Raw genomic sequence first — 15,619 nt, 5'->3', positions numbered from 1 at the left:
GCCCCTCCTCGCAACTTACAGGACTTAAAGGATCTACTACTGACGGCTGCCAGATACCACAGCATACATTCAGAGGTCCATGCCTCCACGGGTCAGGGCTGTTTTGGCGGCAAAAGGGGGACCTATTCAATATTAGGCAGGTGGTCATAATGTTATGGCTGATTGGTGTATATCTTAAAGGACAAATCATTTTCTATGCAGCTTATGAAGTAAAAAAAAGGGGTTGTCAATTTTAACAATTATCACTAATCGTTTTTCATATTCAGGTAGACTTATCCCTCTGCTAAACTATATCAAGTGAGACTCTTCCTTCAAACTGAATTTGATAATCTCTCTACAGTTATAGCTGAAGAGATGCTTTTGAAATCTAGACACGCTTGTTATGAATATGGTGACAAACCCAGTATGCTCTGGTTCACCAAGTCCTCTGTATCTCCATTAATCTCAGAAATTAATGTCAGTAATGGACTCACTCGTGACCCTCAAGAAATAAATCAGGCATTTTACATTTCACTTTATTCCTCTGAAGAAAGTTTTAACCCTGAAGATCTCCGTGGGTTTTTAAAAAAATGTTCCTGCACCTAAGGTCAGTGCTATTGACAAAGTGGAAATCTTGGACAGCCCAATACATAAGAGGAGATCAACAAAGCAATCATAGGTATGCAGGGTGGATGTATGTAGCTGTATGTATTTGACAAAATGTCATAAAGTTTAAGTTTAAAGTTTAAAGTATATCTTCTGACCAAACTGGTATTATCAAAAATATATTTTACAGTACAGTACTTGAGAAAATGACATGTACTTAGTTACATTCCACCACTGCTGATTTACATGTAATGTGCATGCAGTTTCTCAGCTCCATAGAGCTGTGAATAAACATACATTGTTAGAGAGGCTACTACATTTTGGTGTGTTCAGAGTTGACAGTTATTTCTACTTTGACTGTTTCCGCCATGAACCTATACACCACTTTCCCTGAAGTCACGTGGTTTCGGGTAAATCATGAGTTGAGGCAGTCTTACTTTCACTTTCACGTTTGTCATCACTGATTTACAAGTCATGTGCATGCGGAGCTCTCAGCTCCGTAACCCTATCACACCACATCAGATGTTTTTAAGAGCAGGAAGGAGGGGTTTGTGAGGGGCAGACCCAGAATCAGTTCTCTGTTGTGGACAGGATAACTTTCTGTCAAAGCAGCCTCATCCACACAGACCAGGCAGATCTCAAGAGACACGGAACAAAAGGTGAGTTTAAACTATGTACTGTTTTGTGTCCATACTTAAAATCTGAGCATGTAGAGTTTTTATAACAACTTCAGTTTGATATAGTGATATTTCTTGATAAGTCTTTGCTGCGTGAGGAAGACGTTTTTTTAAGAGTGCTTGCACACAAACACACACACACACACACACACACACACACACACACACACACACACACACACACACCCCTAAAACCGTAAAACCTTAAAGGCAGTGTTGACGATGTTATCCAGTATACACTATTTGTTATATTGGTTGAAATGGTCTTTACACCCTGACAAAGATCCATTTCTTATGAGCTCTGAAAAATGGACCGGAAAAGAGCTGTCTACCAATCACTGCCTTGGAAAGAACCAATCAGATGCCTCCCTGCCTCCCTGCTCGTGCTCTACCCTTGGCGTGCACCAGCCTGAACTCAAAGCGCGTCGCCGCCACAAGTTTACTGGAGAATGGAAGAGAAAACTCATCCAAAAGCAGCACTGCCGCGGTTACTTGTCATGAGGTAGCGTTGTTGAGTTGAGGTCCTCTCTCCGCTCTGTGTCTGTGAAGCAGTTCCGATGCGGTGATGCTCGTGCATGTGTGTGTGTTGGGGCGTTGCCTTGGAAGGAGTCCCGAGGGGGAGGAGGGGGGGTTAGACGAGCTCCTGAGGCCATGTTACTTTCAAATGATGCTAGCTTTCCAACATCGTTGACCCTATCTTCAACTTTAAAACAAGTTTTAACCATCAAACTATTTCTTTGAAGTAGCCAGTGGGGACCGGGCAACATGTCCTCATAATATGAAAACCACTACACTTAGACTTGTGTGTGTGTGTATATATATATTATTCATACATTTTACTGTATATATATATATATATATATATATATATATATAATATATATAATATTATGACATAATTGTGTGTGTGTGTGTGTGTATATATATACATACATACACACATATACATACATATATAATATATATAAATATATGTGTATACTGTATATATATATTATATATGTATGTATATAATATACTGTATATATTATATACATACATATATATAATATAAGTGTATGTACATGTGTATGTATGTATATATATATATACACACACACAATTAAGTCATAATAATACGAGAAAAAAAAGTGATATTTCAAGAATAATAGAAAAGGTTGCTATAAGTCATACGTGCATGTTTTATCATTTCCATAGGGTATTACAGTTACATTGACTTGTTCAAAGTTTGGACTGCAGTGTGACGTCTTTCCTCTGACCTGCAGCTCTGTGTCGCTGTCTCTGCTTCCCCCTCCCTTATACACACACCTTTGCTCTGTTAGATTCTGGCGGCCTTTCACGTCATCATGACTGAGCTTTAGTTAAATTAACTTTATTTCTAAAATGATGACTTTTTTTTCTTGTAATGCCATGACTTTATCCTCATTTTTACAACATTTTTCTCAAAATATTCTGACTTTATTCTCGAAATCTCAAAGAACACAGATATGTGGGATATAATTTGAATGTGCAGAACGTTTTTGAACATGAGCAGAAATATTGCTTAAACACATAAATGAACTGTTAAAGTCCAGGGGTTTATAAATTAATTAAAATTAATTAATTAAAATGAATTTGTCATTGATATGAATAGGTGCCACATGTAGGCTACATTTAAAGAGGTTACTTCCCCCAAAGAAGACATAAAAGAGGATGGAAGTGTAAATCATACCTATGTGTGTGTGTTGACTCAAGTTGATCTTCTGTACAGGAGAATAAATATTTGAAAGTAATACAGAATGCCTGAGAGCCTGACTGCATTATATTACATTATATTTTGAATTGTCACCTGGCGTCTGAATTTTGTGTTTTTACCGAAGTGAAGATATTTCCACAATTTATGGTGGAATGGGGTGTTTCAATGTTACTTGGTAAAGATACTACTATGATTTCCCTCCATTAGTCATTTTCAAAAAAATACTTGTTGTGTTCGCTCATCGTGTAATTATATTTATGGCAAAATATAAAGAAATTAATGCAGGAAAAATTGCAATATCTGCAACATTCCACCAGCAGCAAAATCATCAGGATGTTCCACAAAATGTTTTATGTGCAAGATTTAGTGCTTTTATTTATCCTCTCAAATAATTAGCTCAATGAGCGTGAATGGTAATGTGCCTTTGCAGTAATAGTTTATGTTGTATTTGTCTCAATGGTTTCGTCATAAGCCTACAGCACGACTCTGTAAAGATGAAGAGCAGATAAAATGGATGAAGACAACGATGACAACACAGCAGCAGGAGGAGGGCTGTCTGTAACCAAGTCTGTACTATCTGCAGCCAATGAGACAGGTAATATTTGAAACAAGAATTGATGTACAGTAACATTGATTTTATAGATTATGTTTCAGTTGAGTTTCAAACACTGAGGAAGTATTAAATCATATCAAACTCATCATGTGAATGTGAGAATTAATTATATACTTTTATTTTGTCATTGAATTTGTGTGAACTCCGTATAACATTGACAATGCTGCTTTATTGATTACTGCAGTGTTACATACTGATGTTGTTCTGTTTTTATTTTGTTTCAGGGATACCTGAACTCGCACTTGTGTTAATTGGTGGTTTTTTAATTTTCTATTTTTTTTATTGCAAGACACAAAACAATACATTAACACAACAAAAAGAGGACGACAAGAACAGTGAGTACATGCCAGTTTACACATTTCTGCCATAGGATGAGAGAACCAAGTGACGTGTGTGTGTGTGTGTGTGTGTGTGTGTGTGTGTGTGTGTGTGGTCTGTAGGGGGGATATATGGAGAGAGGAGAGAAAAAAAGTTAACAAAAAAATAAATAAATGAAATAATAAAATAAAAAATAAGTAGTTAACTAAGGCTATCTAAGGAAAAGCATAGGGAAGGAAATAGCTAAATAAATAAATGATAAATTATTTAATTCTAATAATAGCTAGAATAATAATAACAATTAGAGTAATAATAACAGTTATAACAATGATGGAGTCAAGGGGGGTGCAGCCCCGTCCATCGGCAGCGAGGCACAACGGGAGCACTGTCAGGGACCTCTGGAGCAGGTCAGCAGGGTCAGTCCGGCAGGGTCAACCAGGTTATTGTTTAATTTTGTACTTATTGATTTTAAATTGCATTTGTGCATATATTCATTTCCTATACATATACACACATACATTATTTTATTTGTATTTATTTATCTATTTATCTTATTTTTTATATTTTCATTTTTTGACTGATTGGCCCAGCTTTGGGCCGCCCCCAGACCCTTATAGGAGAGGGCTGGCCCATCATGGGCATGATCCCTTAAAAGAAAAACATCTCCCAGACCCAAGGTAGGGGGCCTGTTTATTGGGGATAGACAGTCATGTGATTTGGATGTGAAAAGGAGGAATAAGTTGACCCAGCCTTCCTTCCCCCTGCCGCCCGCTCCAGAGTGAACCGTCCTAGTACCCCGAGTGGAGACCCCGCCACCAGGGACCGGGCAGGGCACGACCTCGACAACCTCGACATCCTCATGTGTCACAACTGCTACCATTGTCCTTAGGGAATGATATTATTAAATACTGTCATTACCGTGATAGCACACACGTTTTGGTTTAGTGCACACATGAGGGAGATGCAACACCAGATAAACTACGTCACATCCTCACAGGTTGTCTATGGTTACGTACAGGCTAGGGATCGACCGATATGTTTTTTTCAGGACCGATGCCGATTATTAGCAGTCAAGGAGACCAATTACCGATATTTTGCAGTAAAAATTTAAATCTTGGTGTCAAAAATGGGACAACACAAAATTTCGTTGGAATGCCTTAAAGCATATGTTTAATTAAAAGAGAACTTTTCAATATTATCTTAAAATAAAAAGGCAGGGAGCTCCCAGCTTCTTATAAAGTTAAATGAAAATTTAAGTTTTATAGAAGTGTAAAAATAAATAAAACTAGCAAAACTTAAATTCAACTATTCAGCTCTGATAACTGTACATCATCTATGCCGTTCCTGTATGGATTAACACAGGCCGTATATGCAGTTCCATTACATTACATTTCACTGGGCATCTCTAACAGCAAGATGTGTCAGGTACTGGTTTCTATTTATTTATAAAGCCCATAACTTGCCATCATATATCACATTACATATTACTTATATCCTTACACTACTGAACTAATAGGTCAATATAAAACCATGTTAACCAACTCTTCTACTCTTTAATGTAACTGTTTTTAACTGTGTTCTGATTTTGTCTGTTTTCTTGTTAATAATTTTTGTGTGTGTGTATTTATTCAGTTTTAATTGTACTCTGGATATCATTGAAAATGAAGGCATGTCCTCAATTACTCCTCGAGATTTAAATAAAAATTAAATGAATGCATTACGTCTAAAGTCGCTAACAACAATATCCAGCACATCTCTACCAGAAACAGCCTATTGCCTATTGTGGATGTAAACTATTTTCAAACTCTTATGTGTTGGCTTTGGCCCTTCAACAGGAGAGGCTGATGGAGTTAAAGAGCTCAGCAATGAAAGCAGCAGTAACATGAGTGAGCGGTCCATGGAGGAGAGTGATGCAGAGAAGGACACAAGTTCATCATCTCAGACCGTTTCAACAGTTACCAAAGAACGTGAGAATTACATTTTCTTTTATTGTTGTATTGCATTTCTGCAAAATCTGGATAATTATAATCAAAATAAAACACATATTATGTCTATTTGGTGTAGAGGACATACATCATGTTGAACGATGCACTTTTTAATATATACAAAGAAACTTTGCAGATAAATCTTATAAACTGGGAATGGTTAACTGACCCGAAACTTTGTATTTACGGTTTGATCCTACAATCTGCATGCTGTTACATTACCCTTCAGGAGATGAGCTGGAGAAGAGTTCAGCTGAAACAGAGGTAAAGGTGAGATATTTTAGTCCTCAGTAGTCATTGTCATACAGAAGCATACTGAAGAAGCTATGTTGCTTGTGGTGGTGTTGGTTCATAAAACATCTGATGTGGTGCACATTTAAACACAGGATCCAGGGAGCCGTTCCAACAATTTATTAAAGTCAAGGTGTGAAGTTGGATGGCAGTTGGTGGATGATTTTTTCTATTAAGAAAAGACATTAACAGATGATATTATAAATCTTATAAATATAATACAGATTACAATTAATAAGTCAATTCATTTTAACTTACATCTTTATGCATCCACAATCTGGAATTTGCCTTTTCTCCTTCACATATTAAACTCAGGTATCTAACATAACACAAAACAATCTGTTAACTTTCAAACAATATATATCTCATTTCAACCAAATAAATTATAAAGGCACAAAAGCCACATTAAACTCACATCACTCTCTCTTTGTTCTGCCTGGAATTGTTTGGAGGGAAAAGGGAGGGTTCAGGCCTGAAGGGCAGACTTATATAACCTACGGGGGAGTGGTTTAGTCAAGTGTGCATTCTATACCATGCCTGCAGGTGGGTTAGGGACTTGTGATTTAACAGCCGCCCCTTCAAATGGTACATTTGAATTTAATAAACAAATCGCAAGTTATTCATTGGAGTCAGATTCAACTGGTGAGAGAATGACCAGTCGGGCAACTGGTCTGATAAATCTTTTCCCCTTCGTTGTGACCTCCACTTTTCGGGTCCTTCCATCGTGACTTGGGAGGATTTGTGACACTTTCCCTACAGGCCATAATCCTCTAGGTAGCTGGGGGTCCATTATCAATACTACTGTTCCTTCCTTCAGATTCTGGGTGTCCTTTTGCCATTTATTCCGTACCTGTAGGTTGGGAAGGTAGTTTCTGATGAAGGAGGACCAAAACCGATCAGCTAGTATTTGACTGTGCCTCCATCGTCTCCGTCCAAGCAAGTTGGTCTCTGCATAGACAGCCTGTGGCAGAGAAGCATCTCGCCGCCCCATGAGAAGGAGATTTGGGGTAATGGGGTCAGGGTCTGCTATGTCAGCAGATGCATATCCGATTGGTTTGGAATTTAGAATTCCTTCTATCTCCACTAGGACTGTGTTTAGGACTTCCTCAAAAACAGTTTGGCTTCCCACTGTAACCCTGAGAGCAGCTTTAATTGATCTGATTTCCCTTTCCCACATTCCCCCAAAATGAGGGGCATTTGGAGGGTTAAAGTGGAACTGTATTTGGGATTTACCTAGCTGTTCTCTCAGTTGTGGATTCATGGCTGCGAACACTTCTCTCAGCTCTCTGTCTCCTCCTTTGAAGTTGGTGCCACAGTCAGAAAGGAGCTCATACGGGCGTCCTCTACGTGCAATGAAACGCCTGAGGGACATAAGAAAACTGTCAGAATCAAGACTTTTTAACAGTTCTATATGGGAACATCTGGTGGTCATACACTTGAACAGTATTCCCCATCGTTTCTCTACCCGGCGCCCCAATTTAATGTTTAGGGGGCCAAAACAGTCTACTCCTGTAGACCAGAAAGGGGGTTTCCATAGCCTCAGCCTGGATGAAGGTAGGTCAGCCATTTTTGGATACACAGGTTTTGCCCGCCATTTTCGGCACTCAGTACATGCCCACTGATGTTTTTTGACAGCTTGTCTGCCCCGGAGGATCCAGTAAGCACGGCGTATTTCAGCAAATACCCTGTCAGGGCCTGGGTGAAGGAGTCGCTCGTCGTAATCTTTAATCAACAGTTTTATTAGAGGATGTTTAGGGTCAAGCACTATGGGATGGATGGTATCAGGTTCTAGGTCTTTACTTTGTCTCAGTCTGCCACCCACTCTTATAATTCCAATTGTTTCGTCAAACTCAGGAGAGAGAGGCAACAGACGACTATGTGGGGGAAGTTCTTTGCCCGATTTCAGTGCCTGAAATTCCTCTGGGAAACTTTCGGATTGGGCATGAGAGATTAGTGCAGTTTCTGCTTTGGTTCTTGTTTTGGTGATGGGATCAGGATTTGAATAACAGGTCGAGGTTTGCATCTTTTGGTAAGTGGCATTTATCAGGTCTGTCCAGGTGTTGTATTCCTTTGGATCAGGTAGGTCAAATGGTTTAGTGGGTTGTGTGAAGCCACAAAAAAGGGGTTTCCTCAACTCTGTGGGTAGCTCGGTAGCAGGAGCAGGACAGACGGGCCATTGACCAGGAGGAAGGTGGAGGAATGCAGGACCTCTATGCCATCGATGTGTGGTAGTTAAATCTTTGAGTGGCTTACCTCTGGTGATATCATCTGCAGAGTTCTGCTTTGTGTCCACATACCTCCATTCACTGGCTGAGGTTAGTTCGAGTATCTCCACGATTCTGTTGGCTACAAAGACCTTATACCTGCAGGATTCAGATAGGAGCCATGTTAGTACCACAGTGGAATCAGACCACAGAAAGGTTCTGTCAATGGGGACTGTCAGTTCAGCTTTGATTAGTTTACTCAGCTGTGCTCCAGTCAGGGCTGCAGATAGCTCCAAGCGGGGTATAGTCAGTTGCTTTAGAGGAGCTACACGTGATCTGGCCATTACAAATGAGACATTAGTCTCCCCCATCTGGTTTATGGTTTTCATGTATGCCACTGAACCATATGCTCTCTCTGAAGCATCACAGAAGATGTGTAGTTCTCTGTCTGTCACTTTGCAAGAAACATTAGGGTTGTTACCATCATACCACCTGGGGAAGGAGATGTGAACCAGGTTTGGGAGTTCACTCTCCCATCCATCCCACTGCTTGTTGTTCACCCAGAGCTGCTGGAGCAGAACTTTGGCTCTAGTGGTGAATGGGATGATGTATCCTAAGGGGTCATATTGTGAAGCCAGCACTTTATACACATTTCTCATGGTTAGAGTTTGGTAGGAGACGGGTCTGTGTCTATAGCCCAAGGTATCAGAGACACAATGCCAGCTGAGCCCTAGTGCACCCTCTACTGGATCTGTCCGGTTTTGATTCAGCCAGAGCTCAGCACTGTCTGACCTGGCAGCTGCTGGTAGGTGATCAACAACAGATGGAAAGTTACTTGCCCATTGCCTAATTTCAAATCCACCAGTTGACAACAGAGCCTTTATCTTGAGAAGAAGTTGTTTTGCTTCATTTGGGCAGGCGAGTGATCTCAGGCAATTATCTACATAGAATGACTCAAGAACAGTTTCAACCACATCCTCATTGTCCTTACTGTGATCCTGCATATGTTTCTGGACAGCATATGTTGCACAGCAGGGGCTACATGTTATGCCGAATGGGAGCACTTGCCATTCGTAGACAGTTGGTGTCTCTTTACGTTTCATGTCACGCCACAAGAACCTGAGAAGCGGTTTGTCCTCCGGTAATAGCTTTACTTGGTGGAACATTCCTTTAATATCTCCACTCATAGCAACTCTGTGTTGGCGGAAACGGAGCAGAACACCAAGTAGTGATGGGCCTAAAGTGGGGCCAGGAAGGAGTTGGTCATTGAGTACTTGGCCTTGATAGGTGAAGGAGCAGTTGAATACAACACAATGTTTGTCGTTGTGCTCCACTAAGTGATGGGGAATATACCATGATTCTTTTGACTCAGTAATTTGTTCTGCATTGAGTTTTGCAACATAACCAGCCTGATATAGTTTGCTGATCTCATTACTGTAGATGTCGGCTAATTCAGGATTCTTCTCAAGTCTGCGCTCGGTGTGGCGGAGATGGGGCATTACTGATTCAAATGGGGCATTAAGTTCAGGTGCACCTTTCTTTCTTAACAAAGGTGTTGCATAACGTGCAGTTCTATCTGTGTCCACTCGTATGGTCTTTGCACTCAGAAGGTCCATGGCCTCCTTATCTTGCTTTGATCTAGTGATCAACTTTTCATTTCTGAAGGGAAGGGTATCAACTTGCCACAATTGCTCCACATGGTGTTTCAGTTCAGCGTAGGGGTTAGCTTGTGATGTGAATAGACATTGGATAGAGTCTGGTAACTCACCAAGAGAAGTAGATCCTTGTAATGCCCATCCAAGCCTTGTCCTCACTGCAGCTGGTGCTCCCTTTGGGCCATGTTGGACTCGCTCCATGGGTGTGATGAGGAATGGATTGTCTGATCCGATGAGGATGTGCGGCTGAACTTTAGAGAAGGGATTCAGTGGAAGACCATGTAGATGTGGATAGCGTTGCTTGAGTTTATCGACAGGGTAACTTTGTTCGACAAACATGATCATGTCGGAAGTGAAAGCACTGTCAATTGAAAATTTTCTTTCAGGGAATGAGGCAGCAGATAGTTTGAGGTTTACAGTTCTTCCTTCTAGTGTCTCTGTCTGCTGTCTTACGGTGCGCAGCTCAAGTCTTTCGGGCTCTCCATCCAAACCAAGATACTTAGCAGCACCTGGTAGCAACATTGTACGTTCAGAGCCATCATCTAAGATGGCATAGGTATCAAATGTCCTATTCTTGTTGTACAGTCTTACTTTGACTACTTTAAGTAGTACTTTTGGTGACGTACTCTGTGGGTTCATGTACAACACTCTAGATGCTGTTTGGGTTCTATTTACATCATGTAATATGCCTAGGTGCAGGCCATTACATTTGGGGCAAGGTTTTCTCAGAGTGCAATCTGTTGCTCTGTGAGTTCTACCACATCTCCAACATCTGTTTTGTTCCTTCAGCCATTTTGCCACTTTATCCGTGCTTAAATCCTTTAAGCTTTCACAGTTTGTCAGGTAATGGGAGGTCGACTGACAGTATACACATGGATACCTTGTTTGGGGTTGTGGCTGATGTCCTGATGCAGTGCGTCCATGTGAAGGCTTCCGATCTGCCCCGTGGAGAATGGTAGCTGACGGAAACTTGAATCCTTGATTTGTATCCTTCCTTTGAATTTGGGGGACACCGATTTGAAGGTTGTTGGCTTGTGCTACGACTGCTTGGCATTCCGCCTCTCCTTCAAGCCATGCAGAAAAGTCCACTAGGTTGTAGTGAGCATTGGGAGAGGCTGAACGGGCGTGTCTGGCAAAGTTAGAAATTAGCTCTACAGGGAGTTTACTCAACAATCGCTGAACATGTGAAGCACAGGCTAGCTCTGTTGCACCTTCTCCTGATCTTAGTGATTGTAGCATGCCCACTAATGACCTTACTCTAACTGCAAAGTTTTGAAACCCCTCAGCATCTCCACGGGCCAATTTAGGGAGATTTAATATGGTCTGTATCTCCTTTAAGGCCAGGTGATGTGGTTGTCCATACTGTCGCTTCAGCGCTGCCAGTGCCATGGTGAAAGGTTGTGGGGCATGGGCATAGGAGAGTGCAATATGGCGAGCAGGGGGGAGGCGTAGATGATCCAGCAGGATATGGAATTTGTACAGTTCGGGCTCTTCTGCTGGTAGTAGGTTCGTGAAAGCCATCTTCAACATTACAAACTCATGAGGGTCGTTATGGGTGAAATAAGGGAATGAGGGTCCCTCAATTCGTGATGGATACCTTGAACTCATAGTCTGCTGTACAGGAGCCACAGGTAAAGAGAAGCTTGGAATAAGGGGAACTCCAGTAGGCTGTGGGGCATATGAAACTGGAGCTTGCTGGGAAACAAAGTATTGGGGTTGAGGCTGCTGCACATGCTGCTGAGGTACATGCTGAAACTGGTATGAAGCTACATTACTTGGATGGTAAGCAGATGGCTGTAAACTGGCTGACGAAACTTGGGCTGTAGGAATAGGTGGGAGTTGTATTCCATACGATGGGAGCAAAGTCCCCTGGGCTGGTGGTGAATGACTGTGAGGGTCATAGCCTGCTGGAGCTGTGCTAACCCCCTGTGATGGTACTGGGTGGTATAGTTGATGAGAAGACACATAGGAGAAAGTAGCTGGTGGCATCCGTTCCGGTGGCACGTGGATAGGAATTTGAGGTGTTGGTAGAGGTACTGAAGGAGGCTGAATTGCAGGCATATGGATAGAAGTGATATAGGGGCCAGGCCCTGAAACTGGTAAGGCTGAGCTTACACTAGGTCTATAGGAGGAAAATACTGGATTAAATGGCACATGAGCTGATGAGGCTACAGGTAATGAGCCTGAGGGTTCCTGGGGTCGAAGCTCTGAACCATATCTGGTATAGGAGGCTGAAGCAGGTCTTTTATGCTCACATTCTACAAAGGCAGAGGGCTTATGAACATAAGGAAAAAGTGTTTGGGCAGACTGGGAAATTTTACCAGGATTCGTTGCAGGTACTAAACCAGCTAGGTTAGGTTCAGATCGGGTTTTATCACACTGAGCCTCTGTGTGAGTTTGCAGTGGCTGGTCACATTCATGTGAGTGTTGGGCTCCTTGGGACTGTATATCACCCTCTCCCTCTGAATCTCCCTCTGAATAAGACTGTTCATAATGCTCAACTCTTCCCATTAATTCATTAACCATACCCTTTAACTGTGCTACTTCCTGTCTTAATAAAACAGTCTCTGAAGTCTCTGAAACAGGTTCTGCACACTCTGTTAATTGTTGAGGGGGCTTGGCGTAGAGTTCAGTTTGGTAGTCTTGTAGATACCGTGGAGGCATCCTCTCCCGCTGTGGCCTTCCTCCCTGCTGTCTCTCCTGCTCGGGTGAAACGGCATGTGGATCCATTTCCCAACATAGATGTTTTATCCGGTTCGAAGGACCATGAAGAAGCTATGTTGCTTGTGGTGGTGTTGGTTCATAAAACATCTGATGTGGTGCACATTTAAACACAGGATCCAGGGAGCCGTTCCAACAATTTATTAAAGTCAAGGTGTGAAGTTGGATGGCAGTTGGTGGATGATTTTTTCTATTAAGAAAAGACATTAACAAATGATATTATAAATCTCATAAATATAATACAGATTACAATTAATAAGTCAATTCATTTTAACTTACATCTTTATGCATCCACAATCTGGAATTTGCCTTTTCTCCTTCACATATTAAACTCAGGTATCTAACATAACACAAAACAATCTGTTAACTTTCAAATATATATCTCATTTCAACCAAATAAATTATAAAGGCACAAAAGCCACATTAAACTCACATCACTCTCTCTTTGTTCTGCCTGGAATTGTTTGGAGGGAAAAGGGAGGGTTCAGGCCTGGAGGGCAGACTTATATAACCTACGGGGGAGTGGTTTAGTCAAGTGTGCATTCTATACCATGCCTGCAGGTGGGTTAGGGACTTGTGATTTAACACATACCTTTTTTTTAATGCTACCTATTTTTCTGAAGTTTTGTCAAAATTTAGCACTAACACCTGAACCTTCAGCTGAATATTGGAGCTGTTTGAACTGTTAGTTCAGACTTGAATAGAGTTTGACTCAATGAACCATCTAGTAGGACACATGGATGAGTTGACAACAGTTGCAGCAGAGTTATATTTCTTCTTACTAAACTACAAACCTGCTTGCATTTAGTTCGTACATATTGTTTTCTCTTCTATTTTTGGTTTTGTTGTACTCTGAATTGGTGTACCACTGTGTATTTTTGATCTTCAGGTTCTTAATCACAATGGTTAGAACCTGGTTAACTAAAGGTCATATAAAATTGCCTGTTTTATTAGTGTGGTCCAGTGAATAGTGACGAACACTCAGACAAGGATGACGACAGCACAAGAGTGGGAGGAGAGTCTGAAATCAGATCTGTATTATCATCTGCAACCAATGACAAAGGTACCATTTTAAAGATCATTTTCATTGTAACAGATATTTACATTAAAATTATATTTCATATTCAATGGTGTCAATAAAATAGGGAACTAACTAACTGATATTTGTTGGCTTTGGCCCTTCAACAGGAGAGGCTGATGGAGTTAAAGAGCTCAGCAATGAAAGCAGCAGTAACAGGAGTGAACGGTCCATGGAGGAGAGTGATGCAGAGAAGGACACAAGTTCATCATCTCAGACCGTTTCAACAGTTACCAAAGAACGTGAGAATTACATTTTCTTTTATTGTTGTATTGCATTTCTGCAAAATCTGGATAATTATAATCAAAATAAAACACATATTATGTCTATTTGGTTTAGAGGATATACATCATGTTGAACAATGCACTTTTTAATATATACAAAGAAACTATGCAGATAAATCTTATAAACTGGGAATGGTTAACTGACCCGAAACTTTGTATTTACTGTTTGATCCTACAATCTGCATGCTGTTATATTACCCTTCAGGAGACGAGCTGGAGGAGAGTTCAGCTGAAACAGAGGTAAAGGTGAGATATTTTGGTCCTCAATAGTCATTGTCATACAAAAGCATACCTTTTTTTTAATGCTACCTATTTTTCGGAAGTTTTGTCAAAATTTAGCGCTAACACCTGAACCTTCAGCTGAAGATTGGAGCTGTTTGAATTGTTAGTTCAGACTTGAATAGAGTTTGACCCCATGAACCATCTGGTAGGACACATGGATGAGTTGAAAACAGTTGCAGCAGAGTTTAATTTCTTCTTACTAAACTACAAACCTGCTTGCGTTTAGTTTGTACATATATTTTTCTCTTCTATTTTTGGTTTTGTTGTCTCTGAATTGGTGTACCACTGTGTATTTTTCCCAACATATTTTTATTATTTTCAGAACAGAAGGCTCACAGCAATGTTATGTTCAACAGTTATTCTATACAGTCAGACCCCCCCACCTTCCTCCAAAACCAATAAATAAAAATAAATGAATTATAAAAATGGGTGAAAAGGGACATTTTACATAAAATAACAGTGGTTAAACTGACCGTAAAAATAAATATATATATATATATATATACATATATACACATACATACCTACATATACATACACATATACCTACCTACCCATACATAAAAATAAATACATTAAAAAAAAGAAAAAAGAAGACAATAAGAATAGCAGATAGTATCTCATAGAGTAAAGTATATTGTCCTCAGACTCTCATGAATGGTAAACGGTGATCCTAGAAATATATTTTATGTTTTACGTGGCACTAGGCATAATTTGCTTCCACCCTGAAGGGTATTGGCCTTTCAACAGAGTGTGTTTGAGCTCTGATGGTATATAGTCCAGGACAGGGTTCCAGATCTTAATAAATGAGCCCTCAACACCCCTAAGGACTGCACTCATCCTTTCATGTGGCAGTACGTTGAAGATCTCCCTGTACCAGAAAGTTACTGTGGGTGGAGTGTCTTTCACCCATTTTAGCAGGATGCATTTACGAGCAAGGAGTAGAAGTTTGTCCAGCAATTTGTACTGATTTCTCGAGAGAGAAACTACTTTAGAGGGCAAACCCAGTAAAAATAACCCTGGATCCTTTCTTATTGTAGTCTTAAAGATCCCGCTCAGTTCTCGGGCTACGTGATTCCAGTATCTAGCAATCCGATTGCACCCCCAAAAGTAATGGTAATGGGACCCAAGGTCTGTGTTACACTTACCGCAAATGGGAGAGATGGTTCGAGATATTTTGTGGAGGGTAAC

At 40.6% G+C, this 15,619-nt stretch overlaps 1 protein-coding gene and 1 long non-coding RNA gene across 2 annotated transcripts in view; one reads left to right on the top strand and one right to left on the bottom strand.

The window, feature by feature from the left end:
- Positions 1-1,175: 1,175 nt before the first annotated feature.
- Positions 1,176-15,619, top strand: part of LOC141781529 (interferon-induced very large GTPase 1-like) — a 30,612-nt gene continuing 16,168 nt past the window's right edge. The window contains exons 1-8 of the mRNA XM_074657351.1: positions 1,176-1,244; positions 3,470-3,592; positions 3,835-3,945; positions 5,764-5,895; positions 6,143-6,177; positions 13,739-13,847; positions 13,973-14,104; positions 14,352-14,392. Of these exons, the coding sequence (XP_074513452.1) occupies positions 3,508-3,592; positions 3,835-3,945; positions 5,764-5,895; positions 6,143-6,177; positions 13,739-13,847; positions 13,973-14,104; positions 14,352-14,392 (645 nt within the window). The 5' untranslated portion in view covers positions 1,176-1,244; positions 3,470-3,507. The remainder of the gene's footprint in view (positions 1,245-3,469; positions 3,593-3,834; positions 3,946-5,763; positions 5,896-6,142; positions 6,178-13,738; positions 13,848-13,972; positions 14,105-14,351; positions 14,393-15,619) is intronic.
- LOC141780296 (uncharacterized) lies at positions 12,850-13,378 on the bottom strand. The gene is made up of 3 exons (XR_012596609.1): positions 13,218-13,378; positions 13,064-13,124; positions 12,850-12,974 (listed from the first exon to the last, which is right to left on the bottom strand). It is a non-coding gene; the product is annotated as an uncharacterized LOC141780296 (long non-coding RNA).

The sequence above is a fragment of the Sebastes fasciatus genome, chromosome 13 (assembly GCF_043250625.1).
Source record: "Sebastes fasciatus isolate fSebFas1 chromosome 13, fSebFas1.pri, whole genome shotgun sequence".
In the NCBI taxonomy this organism is placed as follows: Eukaryota; Metazoa; Chordata; class Actinopteri; order Perciformes; family Sebastidae; genus Sebastes; species Sebastes fasciatus.
Note: the sequence above shows the minus strand (reverse complement) of the source record. Positions and strands in the feature narration are given on the sequence as shown.